This window comes from Tachyglossus aculeatus, chromosome X1 (assembly GCF_015852505.1).
Source record: "Tachyglossus aculeatus isolate mTacAcu1 chromosome X1, mTacAcu1.pri, whole genome shotgun sequence".
Lineage (NCBI taxonomy): Eukaryota > Metazoa > Chordata > Mammalia > Monotremata > Tachyglossidae > Tachyglossus > Tachyglossus aculeatus.
Window position 1 is genome coordinate 88,886,731 of NC_052101.1, and position 20,740 is coordinate 88,907,470.

Consider the following 20,740-nt stretch of genomic DNA (forward strand, 5'->3'; position numbering starts at 1 on the left):
CCATTCCCCCCTTCCCGGTCCGGTCCTGACTGACTCCCCCCCCCCCCCCCCCCCCCGGGAAAAAGGCCCTTGTTATCACCAAGTTACATTAACAACAACCTCATTCGCACCTACCGAGCCCTCCCTTGCTAGTTGGCTGTTCACTCCTCTCCCCAGGTATCTCTGCTCCCTGACCCCCTTAACAGGTCCACCCTACTCCAGTACATAATAGTTTGTATCTGCTCTCTGTGACATCATTATCTGCCAATTTAAGGCCAGGTCATCCCCCTGGCCTGGAATGCCCTCTGCGCATCTGCCAAGCTAGCTCTCTTCCTCCCTTCAAGGCCCTACTGAGAGCTCACCTCCTCCAGGAGGCCTTCCCAGCCTGAGCCCCCTCCTTCCTCTCCCCCTCGTCCCCCTCTCCATCTCCCCTGTCTTACCTCCTTCCCCTCCCACAGCACCTGTATATATGTTTGTACATATTTATTACTCTATTTTATTTGTACATATCTATTCTATTTATTTTATTTTGTTAATATGTTTGGTTTTGTTCTCTGTCTTCCCCTTCTAGACTGTGAGCCCACTGTTGGGTAGGGACTGTCTCTATATGTTGCCAGCTTGTACTTCCCAAGCGCTTAGTACAGTGCTCTGCACACAGTAAGCACTCAATAAATACGATTGATTGATTGATTGTTGGGTAGGGATTGTCTCTGTTGCTGAATTGTACATTCCAAGTGCTTAGTACAGTGCTGTGCACACAGTAAGCATTCAATAAATACGATTGAATGAAAAAAGGAAGTTGGGGACAATTCCAGGTCTTGCGCTTTCCCCTTCCTGGGACCCTCCTAGGCTGGACTGCCTCCCTCCTCCCTGGCAAGTCTGGACTGAAACTGGATCAGCCCCCTGGATGGATATTTGCCCCCTCGGGTTGGAGGTAGTAATCTATTAGGGGAAGCAGTGTGGCTCAGTGGAAAGAGCGAGGGCTTGGGAGTCAGAGGTCATGGGTTCGAATCCTGGTGCCGCCACTTAGCTGTGTGACCTTGGGCAAGCCACTTAACTTCTCTGTGCCTCAGTTACCTCATCTGTGAAATGGGGATTAAGACTGTGAGCCCCCGGTGGGACAACCTGATCAGCTTGTAGCCACCCCCCAGCACTTAGACCAGTGCTTTGCACATAGTAAGTGCTTAACAAATACCACCATTAGTATTATTATTATTATTCTATTCTCTCATTCATTAATTCAATCGTATTTATTGAGCACTTACTGTGTACAGAGCACTGTACTAAGCGCTCGGAAAGTACAGTTCGGCAACAAATAGACAATCCCAACCCAGCAACGGGCTCACAGTCTAGAAGTGGGGAGACAGATAACAAAACAAAACAAGTAGAACAGCCTCAATAGCATCAATATAAATAAATAGAATTATAGATATATATGCATTAATAAAATAAATAGAATAATGTGTACAAATATACACAAGCACTGTGGGAGAGGAGTAGAGCAGAGGGAGGGAGTGGGGGCAATGGGGAGGGGAGGAAGAAACGAGGAAAGGGGGAGCTCAGTCTGGGAAGGCCTCCTGGAGGAGTTGAGCTCTCAGCAGGGCTCTGAAGGGAGGAAGAGAGCTAGTTTGGCGGATTTGAGGAAGGAGGGAATTCCAGGCCAGAGGTAGGACGTGGGCCAGGGGTCAACGGTGGGGTAGGTGAGAACGAGGCACATCCAAGCTCTACACATGGTGGATGCCCCCAAAACGCCACTGATGGACTGCTGGATTGAAACGGGAGTTGAGAGAGCTCAAGGGGGCTGGCTTTGAATTGCTTTCACTTTCGGGGGTGGGCGAGAGCACGGACTGCCTAGTCGGAAGCACTTTCAGTTTCCTTTTCCCCAGCTCGCTGCACTTTACGTGCAGCGTCAGGGAGACTAGGGAAAGGTGGGAAGGGCAGTGACGGTGGGAAGAAGGATCCAACCTTCCCAGCCTCCCAGGACCGTATTCATTTGTACCCACTTCAGCTTTCCTGGGTGAGGGCGGAACTGACTCGCTAGCAGAGTCGGGATCGGGTCTGCCTGCCCATCATCGGGACAGCAGAATGAGTGTCCCAGGAACAAGTCGGTTTATCGATGAGGAACTGTATTCCCGGCAGCTGTGAGTACTTGCGGTTCCCTGTTAGAGCTCTGTTTTCCCCTCCGATCCCCTTGTATGTGTGTATTTTACCTGGATCTGCCCACCCCACCCCCCATCAGATTAAGCACTCCGTGAGAATAGAGCACAGGGCTGGGAGTCAGAAGGTCACGGGTTCTCATCCAGGCTCCACCACTTGTCTGCTGGGTGACATTGGACAAGTCACTTTGCTTTTCTGGGCCTCAGTTACCTCATCTGTAAAATGGGAATTGAGACTGTGAGCCCCAGCGCTTAGAACAGTGCTTGACAAATAGTAAGCACTTAACAAATGCCATCATCATCGTCAATATGGTGCCGATGTCTTAATTTTGATTGGACGCTCCCAAGTTCCTTCTACACGTGCTCCGTGCACTTTAGGTGAGCAGAGTGGCCTAGAGAAGCAGCATGGCCTAGTGGCAAGAGTACGGGCTTGGGAGTCGGTGGTCATGGGTTCTAATCCCAGCTCCGCCTCTTGTCTGCTGTGTGACCTTGGGCAAGTCACTTAACTTCTCTGTGCCTCAGTTACCTCACCTGTAAAATGGGGATTGAGACTGTGAGCCCCACCAGGGACAACCTGATTACCTTGTATCTACCCCAGCGCTTTGAACATTGCTTGGCACATAGCACTTAACAGATACCATTATTATTATTATTATTACAAATCTGATGATGATGATGAAGGAACCAAAGAAGGTGGGAAGAAAGTGGTGGGGAATGGGGAGCAAGGGGGTTGGGAAAGAAGCAGAGGGGATGGGGGGGGGGGGGCTACTAAGGCCTGACTGACAGCCCAATTCCCCCTCCTCCTCCAGCTATGTGCTGGGCACAGCAGCCATGCAGCGACTACAAGATACCACCGTGCTGGTGTCCGGCATGAGAGGACTGGGTGCGGAGATCGCCAAGAACCTGGCACTGGCCGGAGTTGGTAGCCTCACCGTGCACGACCCCAACCCTGTCCGCTGGACAGACCTCTCCTCTCAGGTATGAGGGTGGGCATTGTGGTGGGAAGTAGGAGGGACTCAGGACTATTGGCAGGTAGAGAATCTGGGGTCTTCCAGGAGAGGGCTGGAGAGGTAGCTCAGAGCTCAAGAATGTATGTGTGGCTTCTAGGTGGGGCCCGGGGTACTGACCTACAGAGAGCCCCCCGCCCCTTGCCTCCCCTCCCCCAACCTCCCATGCGATCTCCTCCCAGTTTTTTCTGTCAGAGGAGGATTTGGGGAAGAACCGGGCAGAGGCCTCTAAACCCCACCTAGCTCAGCTCAACAGCTTCGTCCCCATCAGGATCCACACGGAGCCCCTCACTGAGGCCTTCCTGTGTGGCTTTCAGGTACGTGCCTACAGATTCCCTCTGCTCCCTCCAGGATCTATCTCTTCTTACCCCTCAGTTTCTCATCCTGCCAGTCAGCCTCCTAAACTGCCTTGCCCACCTCAAGGGGTGGCATTTTGGGTATGGGGGCAGCCCAGGGAGGGGCTCCTTGGGGGAGGTTGGTTGCTGGGAAATAAAGGGAGGGATTGGTGGGGCTGGGCCAGTTTGGGCTAGAATGGGAAAGGGATGGGTGCAGCCATGGTGACTAGGGCTCCCCCTCTAGACTGTGAGCTCATTGTGGGCGGGGAATGTTTCATGTTTTTTGTTGTATTGTACTCTCCCAAGCACTTAGTGCAAGGCTTTGCACACAGTAAGCACTCAATAAATACCATCGAATGAATGAATGAACAGGGCAAAGCAGACAAAGCTGAAAGGGTTGGCAGCAGGCAGGGCTGTGGATGTACTGACTGGCAGATGTCCAGGTGGTGGTGCTCACAGACTCGACACTCAAGGAGCAGCTATGGGTCGGGAATTTCTGTCACAAGCACGGTGTGCGCTTCCTCGTCGCTGATGCCAGGGGCCTGGTGGGGTGAGTGAGAGCCCTCATGGTCCCTAGGCAGCCGCCTGCTGCTTTCTCCCCCCTCTAGTCCCTGTCCCGTTTCTTTTTTCCAGCCCTTCCCAAGGGATAGGTCAACCCTAACCTTACTGGCTTCCCTCACAACCACCACAACCACCACTATGCTGCCCCCGTCCCTGGCAGTGTCCCTCCCTTTTCTTGAGCCCTTAGTCATCACCCCCACCCCCCAGCCCCTTGTCCTGTTGCTCCATCCCTCCTCCCTTGCAGGCAACTTTTCTGTGACTTTGGAGAAAAATTCACCATCCACGATCCTACTGAAGCAGAGCCAATGTCAGTCCCAATCCAGCACATCTCCCAGGTGAGTACTGACTGGCCACTCATGCCCATTCACACCCGGGCCTTGCCTCTGAGACCTGGCCAGGGCTCTAACTCCTGGGCACCTCTTTCAGAATGAGGGTCTGGCCTAGGGTAAGGTGACTGGTGGTAGCTTTGACCCAAATTTTCACAGGGATCTCCTGGACTGGTCACCCTTACCGCCGGGCAGCCTCATAACTTCCAGGATGGGGACTGGGTCACCTTCTCAGAAATCAAGGGTATGATGGAGCTCAATGACTGTGCCCCCCAGCCTATTCATCTATTGGGTAAGGAGCTGCTCTTCCCCCATCTCTTTCTTGAGAAGCAGTGTGGCCTAGTGGAAAAAGCATAGGCCTGGGAATCAGGGGACCTGGGTTCTAATTCTGGCTCTCCCACTAGACTGCTGTGTGACCTTGAACAAGTCACTTCTCTGAGCCTCAGTTTCCTCAGCTGTAAAATGGGAATTTGATTCGTGTCCTCTCTCCTGATTAGACTGTGAGCCTCCAGTGAGACAGGGACCATGTTCAATTGTCTATATTGTATCTACTCAGCACTTAATACGGTTCTTGGCACAGTAAGCATTTAACAAATACAGTTATTATTTCTTTTCTCCCCTCCACCGAAAATTGGAAACCTTCCCCGCCCCCCGCCACCCCCCCCCCCCCAACAACTGGTGCAGGCAGTGAAGTAGGAACCCGTTTTCAGAAGGACTCACTTTCCAGGCCCATTGACAAGTGGGTAGAGCTGGAGAGGAGGAGGCAGCATTGAGCTGTAGGATGAGGATGCTGTGTTGATGATGACGGTGGTATTTGTTAAGCACTTAGTATGTGCCAAGCACTGTTGAGTTACAGGTTGGAAAAGTGGATTGGGTGGAGGGCTGGGAGCTCTAATTTGGGGCCTATCCTGGTGGGGTTGGGAGTTAAGATGTGCTGGGGTCCCCGTAGATGAGTGGACCTTGGAGATTGGGGACACAATGACCTTTACCCCATACTTGAGCGGCGGGATTGTCACTGAAGTCAAGAAACCTCAGATCTGCAGCTATGTGAGTGACTGTCCTGGGGTAGGAAGGTGGGGTGGGGCAGAAGGGGGAGCCGGGATTGGCCTCCAAGATACAGGAGGAGGGGTGTTTGGGGGATTCCAAGATGCGGCATTTGGAGGGCCTCTGGGAGGGGGGGAAGGGGAGGTGACTTCCTAGATAAGGTGGCCCTTCTCTCCATCATTAGGAACCCCTGCAGCAGGCTCTGGACCAGCCCCAGATTCTGGCTTCTAGCCCCAAAGCGAATGAACAAGCCCAGTGCCTTCACCAGGCTTTCCGTGCACTGCACCACTACGAGGAACAGACTGGTCACCCACCCCGACCTTGGAACCTGGTCAGTGTCTCACCCCATCCCCAGGCCACCACTCCTGTTCACAGCCCTTCCCCCTGCTGCCTCTCACTGACTTCATCCACTGCCACCTACTCCTCCTAACTCCCCTCCCACCTCGCCCCCAAATGTCCAGTGCCCATACTTGGCACACACTCACCATCCTCGCCTGCCTCCTCCACTGTCTGCCCACTGCCCTTATCTACTGCCTTTGGCCAATCCTCCTGGCCCTGCCATCCCTCTCCCTCAGCCTGGCACAGTTGGACTTGGAGTGGCTGAGGGAGTCATCAAGCAGGGGGGCAGAGGAGGAGAGGATTGGAAGGTGGGGTCTGGCCAGCCAAGATGTTGTCATCCTCTCGGACAGGTTGAAGCAAATGAAGTGGTCGTCCTGACCCAGAAGCTTATGCCCCAAGAACATCCCTTAGATGATGCCCTCGTGAGGAAGTTTGCCTTGTGCTGTGCTGGGGACTTGAGCCCCATCGACTCTATTTTAGGTGGGATCGCAGCCCAGGAGGTCCTGAAGGTGAGAAAACCTGATCGGACCCGGAGAGGGCAGGGTTGTGGGGTGAGGGGGCTGAGGGCGTAATGCCCACTCTTTATGGCCCCATCTAGGCCACTGACAACTGGGTGTGGGCCACTAACTCTCCCCCCTTGCCCTCTTCCCTGTTTTTGGCCACCCTTTCCCTGGCCTCCGCCTACTATACTCTTGTATCTCTCCCTAACTCTACTGCCTCTTCCCTGTCCTCCCCCCTGCCAACCTCCCGCTTCATCCGACTCCGGCCTCCTCTCCTTGGTCCCATCTCTCCCTTTTCTGCACCCTCTCCCCACCTCTCTGCCTTTGCTGTGCCTCTTCACCTCCCTCCCTCCTTCCTGGCTCCCCAAACCCGAGCAGGCTACCAGGGAGCCCTCTGGGTGCCTGAACCAGGACAGCGAATGCCACCAGGGGGCGCTGAGGAACCAGAATTGACCCTCTCCTTAGCCTTTCATTCCCGCGGTTCTGGGAGCCAGGGACCACCCTCCAGCTCTCTGCTCTGTGGGCCTGAGCCCTGTGCTGCCGTGCTGTTCTCATCTTCCAAACCGCTTCATCCGTCTCCTTGGGCTCAGGGTGATGGAAAGAGCTTGGGGGGAGAAGGGGAGTTGCGGAAGGGGGCAGACCCCTGGGAGTGGAGGAGAAAGAGAAGAGAATAGATTACTGCACAGGGAGTTGGATGGGGGCTGGGCCTCTCATGCCTGTGGAGGTGGCTTTGGGCTACGTCCCTGGGAGAATTACGATTGAAGGTCCTGGGTCCCCAGGCGGCCTCGGGGAAATTCTGCCCCTTGAACCAGTGGCTATACATCAACGCCCTCGAGTGTCTCCCAGAAGATGGGGAGCCCCCGCTGAGCCCTGAAGATTGTGCCCCCGTGAGTGTCTTGAGTCCGGGATGGGGAACAAATAGAGGGAGAAGGCTGGGCTCGGAGCGGGTGTAGAAGGGCACTGCGGTGGAAGTGAGAGGTTTGGGGGTGGCTCCTTCGTAGGGGTCAAGGGCATGGGGGTGGTGGGGGGAATGCTAAGATGGGATCTCCAGCATTGGGCTCAGGGGGTCTCCACAGCGGGGGAAGAGTGCTGGGCTTGGAGAAGCTCTGATCTGAGGTGACGACAGGGAGCCCTTTCTGGCTCTTCCAGCGCAACAGCCGCTACGATGGACAGATAGCTGTATTTGGGACTGATTTCCAGAAGAAGCTGGGCAGTCAGTGTTACTTCTTGGTGAGCAAACCGGCAGGAGCCAGTGCAGGGGGGAGCTGAGGGGGAGGGGGCTGCTGTGAGGAGCTGGGCTGGAGGGAGGGAATGTGACTCGGAGCTGAGGAGAGTCAAGAGGTTAGTAAGGGGGAAGGAAAGAGGGTTGCTCAGTGCCGCGTGCGGCCCCAGTCTTGGAGGGGTAGGTGTTGCTGCATTGTACTTTCCAAGCGCTTAGTATAGTGCTCTGCACATAGTAAGTGCTCAATAAATACGATTGAATGAATGACTGAATGAATGCAAAAGAGGTGAGAGCGAGGGTTCCCAGATGGAAGAGGTGCAGGCGGGAACTGAGGCTGGTTTCCGCAGCTTTGGGAAGTAGCGTGGTCTAGTGGAAAGAGCACGGGCCTGGGAATCAGAGGACGTGGGTTCACTCACTCATTCATTCAGTCATATTTATTGAGCGATTACTGTGCGCAGAGCATTGTACTAAGCTCTTGAGAGAGTACAATACAACAATAGAGACCTAACCTGCCCACAGTGAACTTTGTCTTCTGATCCCGGATCTGCTATATGTCTGCTGTGTGGCCTTGGGCAAGTCATTTCACTTCTCTGGGCCTCAGTTATCTCATCTGTAAAATGGGGATTAAGACTGTGAACCCCATGTGGGACGGGGACTGTGTCCAACCTGATTACCTTGTATCCACCCCAGCGCTTAGAACAGTACTTGGCACATAGTGCTTAACGAATACCACAATTATAATTATTATTATCATCATCATTAGGTGGGAGCCGGGGCGATTGGCTGTGAGCTGCTCAAGTCCTTCGCAATGCTGGGCTTGGGAGCTGGGCCAGGGGGAGGTGTTACTGTCACGGACATGGACTCTATTGAACGCTCCAATCTCTGTCGCCAATTCCTCTTCCGTCCACAAGATGTGTCTGTAAGTTGGGCTGGGGGTGGGGGACCCAGGGCATGTGGAGGGAAGAGGGAGGAAGGAGACCAGGATGGAGGAGCAAGGGTGTTGCACGGTGTCGGGGTACTCTGCTCTCAAGAAATGGGATCCAAGGTGTCTAGCTCCCAATTTCCTCCCAGCTACACCCTCAATGGTGCTCCTGCAGACTTGGATCTGCTGGTCTGCTGAGGGGACTCTGGGGATGGGAATGGATCCCTTCCGTGGGACCGCAGCACCCTGGGGGATGGAGGGCTCCCCTCTTTGGCCTAGCCTACAGGCCTTCCTCATGCTCTGCCTCTTCCTTGCAGAAGCCTAAGGCGGAGGTGGCGGCAGCTGCAGCCCGGCGGCTGAACCCTAGGCTGTCAGTAACCCCGCACGTGCACCGTGTGGGGCCTGACACGGAAAGCATCTTCGGGGATGACTTCTTCTCTGGGCTCCATGGTGTGGCCACAGCACTGGACAACTTTGAAGGCCGTGAGTGACCCCACTCCCCTCCTCCCTGGGGGTTCCTGGGTCTGCCACAGCCTTATGGACTGAGCTTCCCAAAGCCTGCAGTGCCAGTGGGATGCCCCTGGAGGCTTCCTCTGTTGCTGACCATTAACTCGACCCTCATATCCTCCCCAGGACAGTATGTGGCCAATCGCTGTGTGCACTACCTAAAGCCGATGCTGGATTCGGGCACGCAGGGTACCCGGGGTACTTCCAGCAGCTACCTACCTTTCCTGACCCAGCGCTACCAAGCCCCGGTCGTGGACACTTCACCCACCTATCCTGTCTGCACGCTGCGCCACTTCCCCAGTGCCATTGAGCATACCCTGCAGGTACAGGCCTGTCCCAGCCAGTCGCTCGTCCAGAGCCTCGTCTAATTTCCAGCCCTCCAGCCGCCCACCGCCCACTCTAAGGCTCCACCCCAACCCCAGGGACCCCACCCATCTCTAGCTCCCTTCTCCCCCCTTACCCTATCCCCAGCATCTCCCCTCACCTGTCCCTCTGTTCTCCATTTCTTTCTGACCACCGTCCTTTCCGCCCTGGTGCCGGAGTGGTGGTTGGACCCCCCCCCCCCCCCCCCACCAACGCCGAGGGTCCCAGGAGGGAACCTGGAGCAGTCCTACAAGGAGGGCAGAAATACCTGGGGAACACGCCACTCCCTTGCAGCCTTGGCAAACGGGGCTCTTCCCCCCTGCCATTCTGTTCCCATCTTCTCTTTTCCCTTGCTTGGTTTTTCTTTCCAGTGGGCCCGGGATGAGTTTGAGGGCCTGTTCCGGCAGCCGGCAGAGACTGTCAACCGTTACCTGCGGTGAGCCCTGGAAGGGGATGTGCCCTGGAAGGGGATGTGGGACAGAGGGAGGGTGGTGGGGAACGGTGTGGGGGATTGAGAGGGAGGCTGGGCCAGGGAAGGCAAATTGCGGCCCACCCAATGCCACGGGAAGGGTTCCTGGGATACAGTGGTGTGTGGATGACCAGTGCTGAGGGACTGAAGCTGTAGCTGGTCTTGGTTCTTGGGAGGGCACGAAACCACCAGGGTCCTTGGCTCAGTGGAACCTGTACCCTGCTTGGCACATAGTAAGCGCTTAACAAATGCCATCATTACTATTATTACCCTTAGCGAGCCATCTTTCCTGGAGACATTGGAGGGGGCACAGGCCCTGACGTTATTGGAGAGCGTCTACAGTAGCCTGACCCATCGGCCCCAAGACTGGCGTGACTGTGTGAGCTGGGCCCGGCACCTCTGGCAGCTCCACTACCACAATGACATTCGTCAGCTGCTGCTCCACTTCCCCCCAGAACAGGTGTGCGCTGTGGGCCGAGCAGGGAGGCTGAGGCGGGCAGGCAAGCAGGGAGGCTGCTCCCAGGGAGTGGGGATGGATCCTAGGCCCAAAGCTGTGCCAGGGCACAGTCTGGGGTGCCATAGATGCACTGAGTGAGGCAGAGCCAGGGAATCGATTAACCAGGGAAAGGGACTTATTTTCAAGTGTCTGACAATGTTCAGAGGCCTTCCCTTCATCAGAAACTCATCTGGTTTTTGAGCCAGGTCTTTCGGCACTTGAGTACTGTACTTCCAAGAGTCCCCTTCTGCTTCGATTGCAGCCAAGTACCTGGGGAGACGGGGGGGGGAGTAGGGGTGCTGCTTTCTTGCCCCCCGGCCCTACTTTGAGTAGGGTTTTAAAGAATGATCTGTCTCCCACCCCTGCAGAGAAAGGGGGGAAGATGGACAGTTGAACGAGAATTAGGATCATGTTTAGCTGAAGGATGCCTATGGCCCAATCCCCTGGGTCCCGCTAAACTGGATAAGAAAAGACAAAGAAAGTTTTCATGGGGTTTCTGTATACTGACACTCTCTGTGATTGCTGCGGGAACTCTTGAGTACTGTTGCCAAATATTTTTAAACTGGTTTTTGAAACAATTCCTTTACTTTGAAATTCCAATCAGAAACAGATGGTTTTATGTTTTCCTTGCAGAACTGAAATTTGGGATCTACAGATCTGGAAATGCATATATATTTCCAAATCTGTCCCCTTAAAGCAGTATTTGGTTTTGTAGAACCGCTCAGTTTCAAGTTCACTGTGGAATGAGGGGAGGGCGGGGAGGGAGCATGTCATAAGAATTTGGGGATCATTGGTAGAATGCCCTGAGAGGGACCTGAGTTCCACGAGGGGGAGGGGGACTTTGGAGGGTCAGTAATTCCCCGGCAGCCTGGCAGCCTCTTGAAGATCCCACTAGACTAATAAGCTCCTTGAGGGCAGGATTGTGTCTACCAATTCTATTGTAATGTACCTTCCCGTGCGTTCAGCACAGTGCTCTGCACACAGTAAGCAGTCTGCACAAAGTAATCAATAAATGCCATTGATTGATTGTAGTAGTAGTAGTACTTACTGAGCATCTACTTGAAGCAATGTGCTGTACTAGGTACTTGGGAAATACAGCCCAACGAAGTGACCCATTCCCTGCCCACAAGGAGCTAACACTCTAACGGGGAGAGACAAACATAAAAATATGTGCCAATGCCCTCTCTACCAGATGAGCCAAGATGGAGTCCCCTTCTGGTCTGGAACTAAGCGCTGTCCCCAGCCTCTGGATTTTGACTGCTGCAATGTGAGTGAAGGGGCAGAGGGCGAGGGTTGGTGAGCATGGACCAGAGCCCAGAGATTGGAGGGAACAGACTAAAGCCCCCCTTCAGGCACCAGTGCCAGGGAAAGGTCTACAAGAAGCTTCTCCAAATGGGGCTGGGGCTGGGCCTTGGGACACTTTCTTTCTTCCTTCCTCTCCTCCCCGTTAAGGGAAGCAGAGAGCTGATACCCAGGGCCCCCTAACTGAAGGAGCACCTGCCACGGGAAGCATAGGGGAAGGGGAAACTGCCTTTCCGTAACCCTTAGACTGTGAGCCCCGTGTGGGACAGGGACTGTGTTCAACGTGAACGTCTTGTATCCACTCCAGTGCTGAGTACAGTGCTTAGCACATAGCAAGTGCTTGAGAAATACCAGCATTTTTATGCTAAGCTCTGTGCTGAATATAGGATGATAAGATCCCAACAGGTTCTATTATTGTGGTGTACTCTCCCAAACACTTAGTACAGTGCCCTGCACACAGTAAGTGCTCAATAAATATGATAGATTGACTGGTTCTTGTCTTCTTATGGTGATGATGATGTTTATTAAGCGTTTACTATGTGCAAGTGCCGTTCTAAGTACTGGGGTAGATGCAAGTTAATCAGATTGGACCCGGTCCTTGTCCCACATGGGGCTCATAGTCTGAGTGAGGAGGGGTAGACAGAGAGAATAATATAAAGAACTAGAAATGGCAAAATCAGCCATCTGAGATAACAAGAAGAGCAGGAAGGGAGCAAAGGAGAGGAAAGAAAAGAGGTCCAGCACCTGATGAGTCCTCTTCCCCATGCTCCTCCCCACCCCAGCTTCAGGGTATTCGTTCTGATTCTGGCTATGCCCACAGCCCACCCACCTGGACTACATCCTGGCAGCTGCCAACCTGTACGCCCAGATTTACGGACTGTCGGGCTCCAAGAACCGAGACACACTGCAGGCCCTGCTGGGAGAACTGTCTGTCCCTGCCTTCCAGCCCAGGGCTAATGCCCAAATCTTTGCCAGTGACCAGGAGATGGAACAGCAGGCCCCAGAGGACTTCAGTAAGAATCTAGGCCATCTGCCTGCCATTCCTCCCTTCAGTGAGCCCCCTGTCCCCCTGTGTGTCCACCAAAATCCAGACTTCCTGCCCTCCAGGATCTCCGCTACCACTGCCCTTGCGCTGAGGGGACCTTGAGCAACCCTGAGTTCGTGCCAACTCTGAGACTCCACACCTGGCCTCTGGCACTCAGGCACCCTGCCTTGAATGCCCAGGGCCGTGTAGGCATGGGGAGAAAGATGTGGGGAGCCCACAGGAGGCTTGGGACAGTAAAACAGCTTTTGTCATGAGGAGGCTGAAGGTGGTGAGGAAGGAAGGCCCTAGTGTGGGGTCGGGGGCAGGGGAACTAGGGGCAGTGAGTGAGAATGGTTCCCCTCTGCCTGGCAGGCACAGAGCAGGAGAAGAGACTCCAGCAACTGCGCGGGGCCTTGGGGAAGCAGCAGGAAATCTTCCTCCACGCCTCCCCGATGAAGCCACTACTGTTCGAAAAGGTATCTGCTCCCCTGGCCCCAGGAGCGCCGTGGGCTCCATGGGGGTCCCTAGCCTGGGGTCACTGTGGCCAGTGGGCCGAGATCACAGGGCCAAACTCCTGCAGGATGACAACAGTAACTTCCATATGGACTTCATTGTGGCCGCATCCAACCTGCGCGCCGAGAACTACGGGATCCCCCCGGCCAACCGCAGCAAGGTCAGCGTCTCTTTGCTCTTCCTCTCCAACCGTAACCAGGACCCCCCATATACCCTTTCTCCCACTAGTACCCTAACCCCTCTACATTGACCCCATCCTGTCGCCCAGGGGGGTTTTAACTGCCTGTTCGGGTCTCCCCTGGCCCCTCAATGGCCGAGTCTCTGGCGCCAACCTGTCTGCCTGTTCTCCTTCCAGAGTAAGTTTATCACAGGGAAGATCATCCCGGCCATCGCCACCACCACAGCGGTAGTGGCCGGTCTGGCCTGCCTGGAACTCTACAAGGTGGTGTGGGGACACCAGAGGCTCAGCTCGTACCGCAACAACTATTTGCACCTGGCTGAACCCCGTTTCAGCCGTTATGTGCCCTTTGCCCCCATCATCCAGAAGGTGAGTTTCCCCCTACCCTCTCAGCCCTGCCCTAACCCTGCTTTTCACCCTACTTTCTACCTCACTACCTTACTCCAACCCCTCCCTCTTCGCCTATCCCCCCTACCCTCTTGGGCAATCCCTTAACCCTGCTGGCCTCTACCCCTCTCCCTACAGGAAATACCATCTCTCCCCTCACGGGGTTATGTCTTATTTTTCTTGTGGCATTTCTTATGGCATTTGTTAAGCGTTTGCTATGTGCCAGGCACTGTACTAAGTCCTGGGGTAGATACATGCTAATCAGGTTGGACACAGTCCCTGTCCCACATGGGGCTCATAGTCTTCATCCCCATTGTACAGATGAGTGAACTGAGGCACAGAGAAGTGAAGTGATTTGCCCAAGGTCACCCAGCAGACAAGTGGTGGAGCTGGGATTAGAACCTTCTGGTCCTTCTGTCTCCTAGGCCCTTGCTCTATCCACTAGACCACGCTGCTATCCTGGAAGGCAAGACCTATAATTTTGACTAGGACAGGGGAGAGCAAGGAACTAGAGAAGCAATGTGGACGGGTGGAAAGATCATGGGTCAGAGAGGTAGAGGATCTGGGTTCTAGTCCCTGATCCACCACTTGCCTGCTGTGTGACCTTGTTCGAGTCCCTTCACTTTTTCTGGGCCTCAGTTTTCTTCTCTGTCAAATGGAGAATTCAGTACCTGTTCTCCCACCTTCTTAAACTGTGAGCTCCAGATAGGGCCACAAGTGTACCTAACCCGATTATCTTGTGTCTACCCTAATGCTTAGTGCATATTAAGTACTTAGAAAATACCATTATCATTATTATTATTATTAATACTAAAGGCCCTGGGTTCCCCAGCCCCTAGGTGCAAGTCTGACTCCTGTCACCCTGCTGTAGTCAATAGAACAGCTTTGCTTCTCCCTAGATCTGGATCCCCCTAGGGTGGTACTCATGTCGAGGGGTGGCAGGTTGGACACAGTCCATGTCCCACATGAGGCTCACAGTCCTAATCCCCATTTTACAGATGAGGTAACTGAGGCACAGAGAATTGAAGTGACTTGCCCAAGGTCATGCAGCAGACAAGTGGTGGAGCTGGGATTAGAACCCAGGTCCTTCTGTCTCCCAGGCCCTTGCTCGATCCACTAGACCATACTGCTGTCCTGGAAGGAGGGACCTATAAGTTTGACTTGGGCACTGGAGAACAAGGCACTAGAGAATCAGCTCACATCAGAGTGGCTCCTCCCTGCCCCTGCTGCCATGATGTTGCCCTTGGATGTTCAAGTTGCCCTGGTTCCCTCAGATATTTTCAGGGACAGAGGTCCAGGAGAGGGGATTGTTGGGGGGTGGGGGTAGGGAGGCGTGCCCAGTGCTGTCCCTTTGTCAGCAGTCAATATGAGGGGGCTCCATCCGCTCCCCTCTCTGACCAGCCCCTCTTCCCAGATGAAACTAGAAACTACTCTTTGTTGAGCTGTTGATGGAGGCAAGGCATGGAGAGCGGGACAGGGAACTGATGGTGGGGAGAGGGGCTGGAGGTAGACTGAGGGGAGGGGGATCAGGCTGGGAGATGGGGGGGTGGCAGTTGGGGAGATGCCAAGCTGGAAGCTGGGGGGCCGGGGGGAGGCCAGGCTGGAAGATGTAGGGGGAGGTAGGCTGGGAGCGGGGGGCCAGGCTGGGAGCTGTCAGACACAGGAAGCGCCCGTCAGGCATGGGGGACCGGGGGAGCTAGCAGCTTTAACTCATTAGTGCAGCCAGACGCTCCTGCCGCCAGCCCCTCTCCCGCCTCTCTCCCCCTCTTCTCCATGAGGAGGGGGAATGGGAATAGTGGCAAGAGGCTCTGCCTTTCTTTATTCAGAGCTGACTCCTAGCCCTGGCCTTGCCGCTGACTCCCTGCTCCTCCCCTGTCTCCCCTTCCACCCCCTTCACCCCCCCCCCCCCCCCCCCCCCCCCCCCCGCAACAACCTCCTGGCAAGAGGTAGAGAGGAGGCCTGGCCTCCAGATTCTACTGCTGGTCAGAGGAGGTAGGGGGAGGGCATGAATGAGAGGAATAGGAGATTGCTTTTCCTTGATGATCCCTCCCTTGGGAAAAAGGCAGAACCCCCATTTTAGGGACTAGGGAAAGATGCTGAGACAGAGCCTGTGAGAAAGGAAGCAGCATCTGAGACCAGACTAGGCAGCAGGCTGTGGGGGAAGCAATGAAGGGGGCGGGGGGGGGGGGGCAATTGCTGAACATGGTCTGCAAAGGATTAGTAGCTCATTAGAACTGAGCTAATGAGAACCAGGGGCTGAGCTGGCCGGAGAGGAGGCAGGCTAAATCGTGTCTCACCTCTATCCCCCAGACTGAGGTAGTCCGAGCAGAGGGCCCTTACAGAGGCTTAACTGGGGCTGGGATCCTGGGGGCAATCCAGTCTGGGGCAGCCGGCAATGCCCCCCATCCCTCCTCACAGGAGAGCTGTTGGAGGCTGCAGGGCTAGGAGTAGGAACTCCTTGGTTTTTCTCTTTCTAGGCCCAGGTCATTCCTTGTCCTCTGTTTGGGCCCCCTGCCTTCAGGGCAGAAATGGTGTGGGGGGGAGCACAGAGTCCCTTTGTGTGGGGCTGGGGTGAGGGCTAAGGACTTCAGAAGGCCAGGGCCCTCTTCCTGCCCCCACCCCACAAACAGGACCTTCTTTGTCCCCTGTTCTGTCCAGATAAGAGGGCGGGGAGCCCCAGGGCTGGGCTTTTCTGGAAGTCGGGGGTAGGGGTGGGGGGGGGTGGGGGGGCCGGGGGAGTAGGGAGAGGCAAGTTTACTACTTGCGGGACAGAGCCTCCCCAGCCACCCACTCTCCACCCCCACCTTCGAAATGCTCTTTCCAGAGCTGGTACCAGCCCTGTTTCTCTCCTGCCCTTCACCCCACCCAGCACAGGGGACTCCATGCAGTCTCTGGGGAGTCCCCCTGCCCTCGCTCAGCCCACTGTCTTCTGCCTGGGAACCACGTCCCTTCAAGCCAGCAACCAAGTCCCGGGAGGCCCTGAAGTTTCCTTGAGGAGCCTGAAGCTCTGTAACTGTGGCTCAGTTCGGAGGTGGGGTGGCGGGGTACACCGACTCCATGCCCCCGATCCTTTTGCAACTTCAGGGGTGTTGCAGGGCTCCTCATGGAGGAGGCTGCTCTGGGCTGCGCTGGTGTCCCTTCCTTTTCCCTCCACTGTCCCTGCCACACCCTCCCTGCACCCCACCCCACCCCCGCCCACTTCTGGCCTAGGCCAAGAGATTGGGGCAGTGGCAGGCAGGGGAGAGGAGGGGCCTTGCTGGCACAGGAAGCAGCCGTGCACTTGAGGAGCTTAGGAGCTCCTTATCAGAGTCCTACAGCCATCACCCCTCCCCCACACTTCCTCAGGAAGCCCTCCTCCTTCAAGTCCCCCCCTCCCTTCACCGACCCCCCCCCCCTTCCACCCTGCTCCCAGCCAGGGTGATGGATAGGCCACTTTTCCTGTGGTGCCCCCCATTTCCTGAGCAGGGGCAGGGTTGGGGGAGTTGGGAAGACCAGACCATTCCTCTGCTGAGAGTAAACTCTGCTCCTTGGCTTCCTTGCTTCCCTTGTCCACTCTCTCTTGCCCTCTTCTCCTGCTCTTGCTCTCTCCCTCAGCCTCTACTGGGGTTCTGGACTGCTTATTCCATTCCCATCTTGCCTCTCTCAACCCCCCCCCCACCACCACCACCACCCCTGAGTAGCCCCTGCTCCCTCTTCTTCTCCCTTCCCCTCCCTGGCCAGCCCTCCCGTCTATGACCAGGGGGCTGCATTGGCCTGGGTAGGATCTCTGAGTCCAGATTAAGTTGGAAGAGGCCCACAATGAGTCCCGGCCCTAGGATTGAGGGTTTATATTGAGAGGACCCTGAGACCCCTTCAGCCTGGACTGAAGGGGCCGATCCAGGATCTAGGTCCACACTAGAGAGAGCCTGTCATCTCTTCAGCTCGATTGTACGCTCCTTGAAGACAGGAATCATGGCTCCCAACTCTGTCATGTGGTCCCTTCCCGAGCACTTAGTGTACTACTGGCCCCAGTAGATGCTCAATAAATTCTACTGATTGACTGAGTGGGGGTTGAATTACTCTAGGCCTCCTGAGACCTCCTCCCCAGGGCCTGAAACCCTGGACTAGGTTTGAACCAGACTGTCACTGGGACCAGGAGGAAAGGCCTTTTTGCCTTCCATGACCAACTCTCTTTCCCTCCTCTCCTCCTTCCCCAGATCTGATGCCACCACCTGCCCTGGATGGTTGGCTGACTGGGCCCTGGTCAGGCCCCACCTGGGCACAGGGCCCTCCTCCCCTCTCACTGCAGCCTCAGGCTATGGGAATTCCTATCCCATTCCTCCCTTCCCTTCCCCTTCTCATATCCCCCAGTATCGCCACCTGGAGTGGACTTGCTGGGATCGCCTGACTGTGCCCACCCCCCAACCCAGCCAGCCAGAAATGACACTGCAGGACTTGCTGGACCACATCTGGGTAAGCTCTTCCCCACACCCCACTCTTTCAGCATCCTATCTATCTTCCCTCCTCAACCCCCACCTTAGCATTGGCTCCCTACCTCGTGCCCATTACTTTCTTCCATCTCTTCCCTCTGACTTTTCTCCTTCAGCCTCCAAAGTCTGAATTAAAGTTTCTCCTGCCACCTCTCCTCACACACGCAGGCCCCAACGTCCAACCAAACCTCTCTTCTTCCTGCCAGTCCCCAGTAGGCCCTCTTTGCCCCTAAAGCATGCTCTCTCCTGACCCCCAGCCCTGCTCCCCAGAGCCCAGAACCACTCACTCCTGGACTTGTCCTCTCCCCCGACCCAGCCATAGATTGTGCCCAGCAGGTTCTGTCCCCACAGGCGAAGCACGGGCTGAAGGTGACCATGCTGCTTCTCGGCTCCGCCTGGCTTTACTCCCGGGGCTGGCAGGAGGCGAAGCGGAGCCGACATCTGTCACAGAGGTGAGAACAGGAGGGCCACAGTGCGATAGGTCTGGAGATTTCAGCTTGGGCTGTGCCCTGCCATCCCCTCTTGCCGTAGCAAGAGACGTGACTTGATTAACCTGCATCTACCCCAGCACTCAGCACAGTGCTTGGCACATAGTGAGCACTTACCACATACCACAGTTACTGTTGTTATTCCAGGGGGCAGAGCCATTGGTGCTTGGTGAACCCCTGAGTCTAGAAGAGCCCTGCAGCCTTGGCCCCTGGAGGATGAGGAGCCAGCTTTTCCCCCCACCTAAGAGCCCCAGCCTGCCTAGGGCAGACCCTCGATCCCCTCACTCCCTGCTCCGGCACTCACAGGCCTTTTCCCCTGTTGAGATGGTCTGACTTCTCCTGAGCTGTGGTTTCAGTCTTCCCTGGCCCACCTGGAAAAGAGCACCGTTACCCAGGGATGCTGCACCAGCTGCTTCAATTCCCAGGGCAACAGACAGGACCATCCCTTGGGCTCAGGGTCTCCCTCAAATCACGAGAAGTCTTTCCTGAGCCTTCTGAGCTTGTGAGTGTGTGCTTACAAAAAGAGGTGGGGATGGGGATGTCTCTCCCCTGCCCTGGTCCAGGGGTCCTGATAACCAGGCTCCCCTAGCTGCTCCTCCCAGTGCCCCACTCTCGTTCTTCACTGTGGGGCAAAGGGATAAACCGGAGGAACAGCTGAGACAGGATGAGGCCAAGGGCTCAGGGGTAGGAAAGACAGGAAGGACGGAGCCCACCCACTGCCTGGACAGAGTGGGAGATGCCGGCAGAGCTGGGACAGTGGAGAGGCTGCAGGGTAAAGTGAGGGGTTGCAGAGCATGGCGTCCTGGGGGGATCCAACGCTCAGAGAACCAGCACCGTCTCCCAAGCCAAGCAGCAGCTGAGAGCCGTCCCAGCCGGGGCGGCCTGGAAAATAAACATCCTGCCGGTTAGTTCCCAGCCCGGCTCCACACCTCTCTCAGCCCAGACCCCTGCTTCCCTTCAGCCTCTTTGCCCCCACACTCCTTCCTCGGTCCACGGGGAGCTGGAATGGGGGCGGGGGCGGAGAAGCTTAGTCTCTAAGAGACAGCAGGCGTACCCTGAGAGGTCTGATGAAGGTAATCAGGCTGGCCCCGCCCCCATGCCTCCGTTCTGCCCCAGATGGTCCCTCTCCTACTGTTCCCACCTGAGGGCCCCTCACACCTCCCTGGCAGTTTCCTGCTGCCAAATGGAGCAGCCAAATGTAGCCCTCGGACCATGTCTGAGGGGGAAGGGAGAGTAGGGCAGGGGGTCTGGGGGTTGATCCCAGACACGGGAGCCATTTGGGGCGCCAAAGGCAGGACCTGCCCCTCCCCGCCTCCCACCCTCCCAAGATCCGAAGGGAGACAGCAGCCTTAGCCCTAGCCACAGCCCTCCTGCGGTCTCCGGGACGAGTGGGAGGCGGGGAGGGCGGGGGGCTGGAGCAACCAGGAACAGAGCTCGGCCCAGTCCCAGGAGCTGGGGGTCCAGTTTCGCCTCCTCCCCAGGTCACGCTGCTCCCAGGGGCTTCTCTGCAGGGACCGGCCTCATTTCCTGTCTCCCTGCCCTCAGTTCCTAAAATAGTTTCAGATGTTTCCTGTCTTGAGCTGCGCCTCCACCATTCCCCTGTCTGGGCCCCCGGGCTGCCTATGCCCAGTTCTCCCCTCCTTTCCTTCCTTCCCTCCTCCAGCTCCACTGCGCCCCTAATCGGTTCTCCCCTCGCCCCCAGGGTGACGGAGCTGGTGGAGAGAATCACGGGCCACGCCCTGGAGCCCCGCTGCCGGGTCCTGGTCTTGGAGATGGGCTGTGAGGGTGAGGAGGAGGACACGACCTTCCCCCCGCTCCACTACTGCCTGCGCGGAGCCGAGCGCCTGGTCCCGGGTGAGTGACCAGGAGTTGGAAGCGCCCCCTGGTCCCGGGGCCTGGGCAGCCTCGGGGCCCAGAGGCCGCAGTGTCACCACCAATAAAGATGTGGCGCATCCATTCTGGGTGATGGCAGCCAACTGGAATCCTAGTAGTCAGTCAGAGGTCTGAACCCTAGGTCTCTCAGCAGGGGGTGGGGTGGGGTGGGGGTTGGGGGGGGGCTGCTGCATGGAGCAGTTATCCCTCAGTCACAAGGTCCCAGGAGCCTCAAGGCTGGAGGCCAGTAACCCCTCCCCCCCGGAGGGATGGGAGCATCA

General features: G+C 56.1%; 2 protein-coding genes across 2 annotated transcripts in view; both read left to right on the forward strand.

Moving 5' to 3' along the window:
* LOC119950172 (TRAF interacting protein) overlaps window positions 1-2,058 on the forward strand; it is a 37,038-nt gene extending 34,980 nt beyond the window's left edge. The window contains exon 15 of the mRNA XM_038772256.1: window positions 1,988-2,058. Coding sequence (XP_038628184.1) covers window positions 1,988-2,000 — 13 coding nt within the window. The 3' untranslated portion in view covers window positions 2,001-2,058. The remainder of the gene's footprint in view (window positions 1-1,987) is intronic.
* UBA7 (ubiquitin like modifier activating enzyme 7) lies at window positions 2,045-20,569 on the forward strand. Its single transcript, XM_038772253.1, has 24 exons — window positions 2,045-2,120; window positions 2,945-3,113; window positions 3,325-3,459; window positions 3,921-4,027; window positions 4,283-4,373; window positions 4,524-4,656; window positions 5,314-5,411; window positions 5,593-5,739; window positions 6,098-6,256; window positions 7,027-7,134; window positions 7,397-7,477; window positions 8,233-8,388; window positions 8,709-8,874; window positions 9,025-9,221; window positions 9,633-9,697; window positions 10,007-10,190; window positions 11,419-11,493; window positions 12,349-12,541; window positions 12,925-13,028; window positions 13,133-13,225; window positions 13,421-13,612; window positions 17,981-18,082; window positions 18,451-18,551; window positions 20,290-20,569. Exons 1-24 carry the CDS (start codon window positions 2,065-2,067, stop codon window positions 20,447-20,449), a joined length of 3,072 nt encoding a protein of 1,023 aa, XP_038628181.1. The 5' UTR covers window positions 2,045-2,064; the 3' UTR covers window positions 20,450-20,569.
* Window positions 20,570-20,740: the final 171 nt, after the last annotated feature.

Excerpts from the sequence above, each read along its gene's own strand:
- UBA7 (XM_038772253.1), top strand. The coding sequence starts at position 2,065 with ATGAGTGTCCCAGGAACAAGTCGGTTTATCGATGAGGAACTGTATTCC. Across the intron at positions 11,494-12,348 it reads TGGATTTTGACTGCTGCAAT|CCCACCCACCTGGACTACAT; the intron begins GTGAGTGAAGGG and ends CTATGCCCACAG. Across the intron at positions 18,552-20,289 it reads AGCCGACATCTGTCACAGAG|GGTGACGGAGCTGGTGGAGA; the intron begins GTGAGAACAGGA and ends CCTCGCCCCCAG.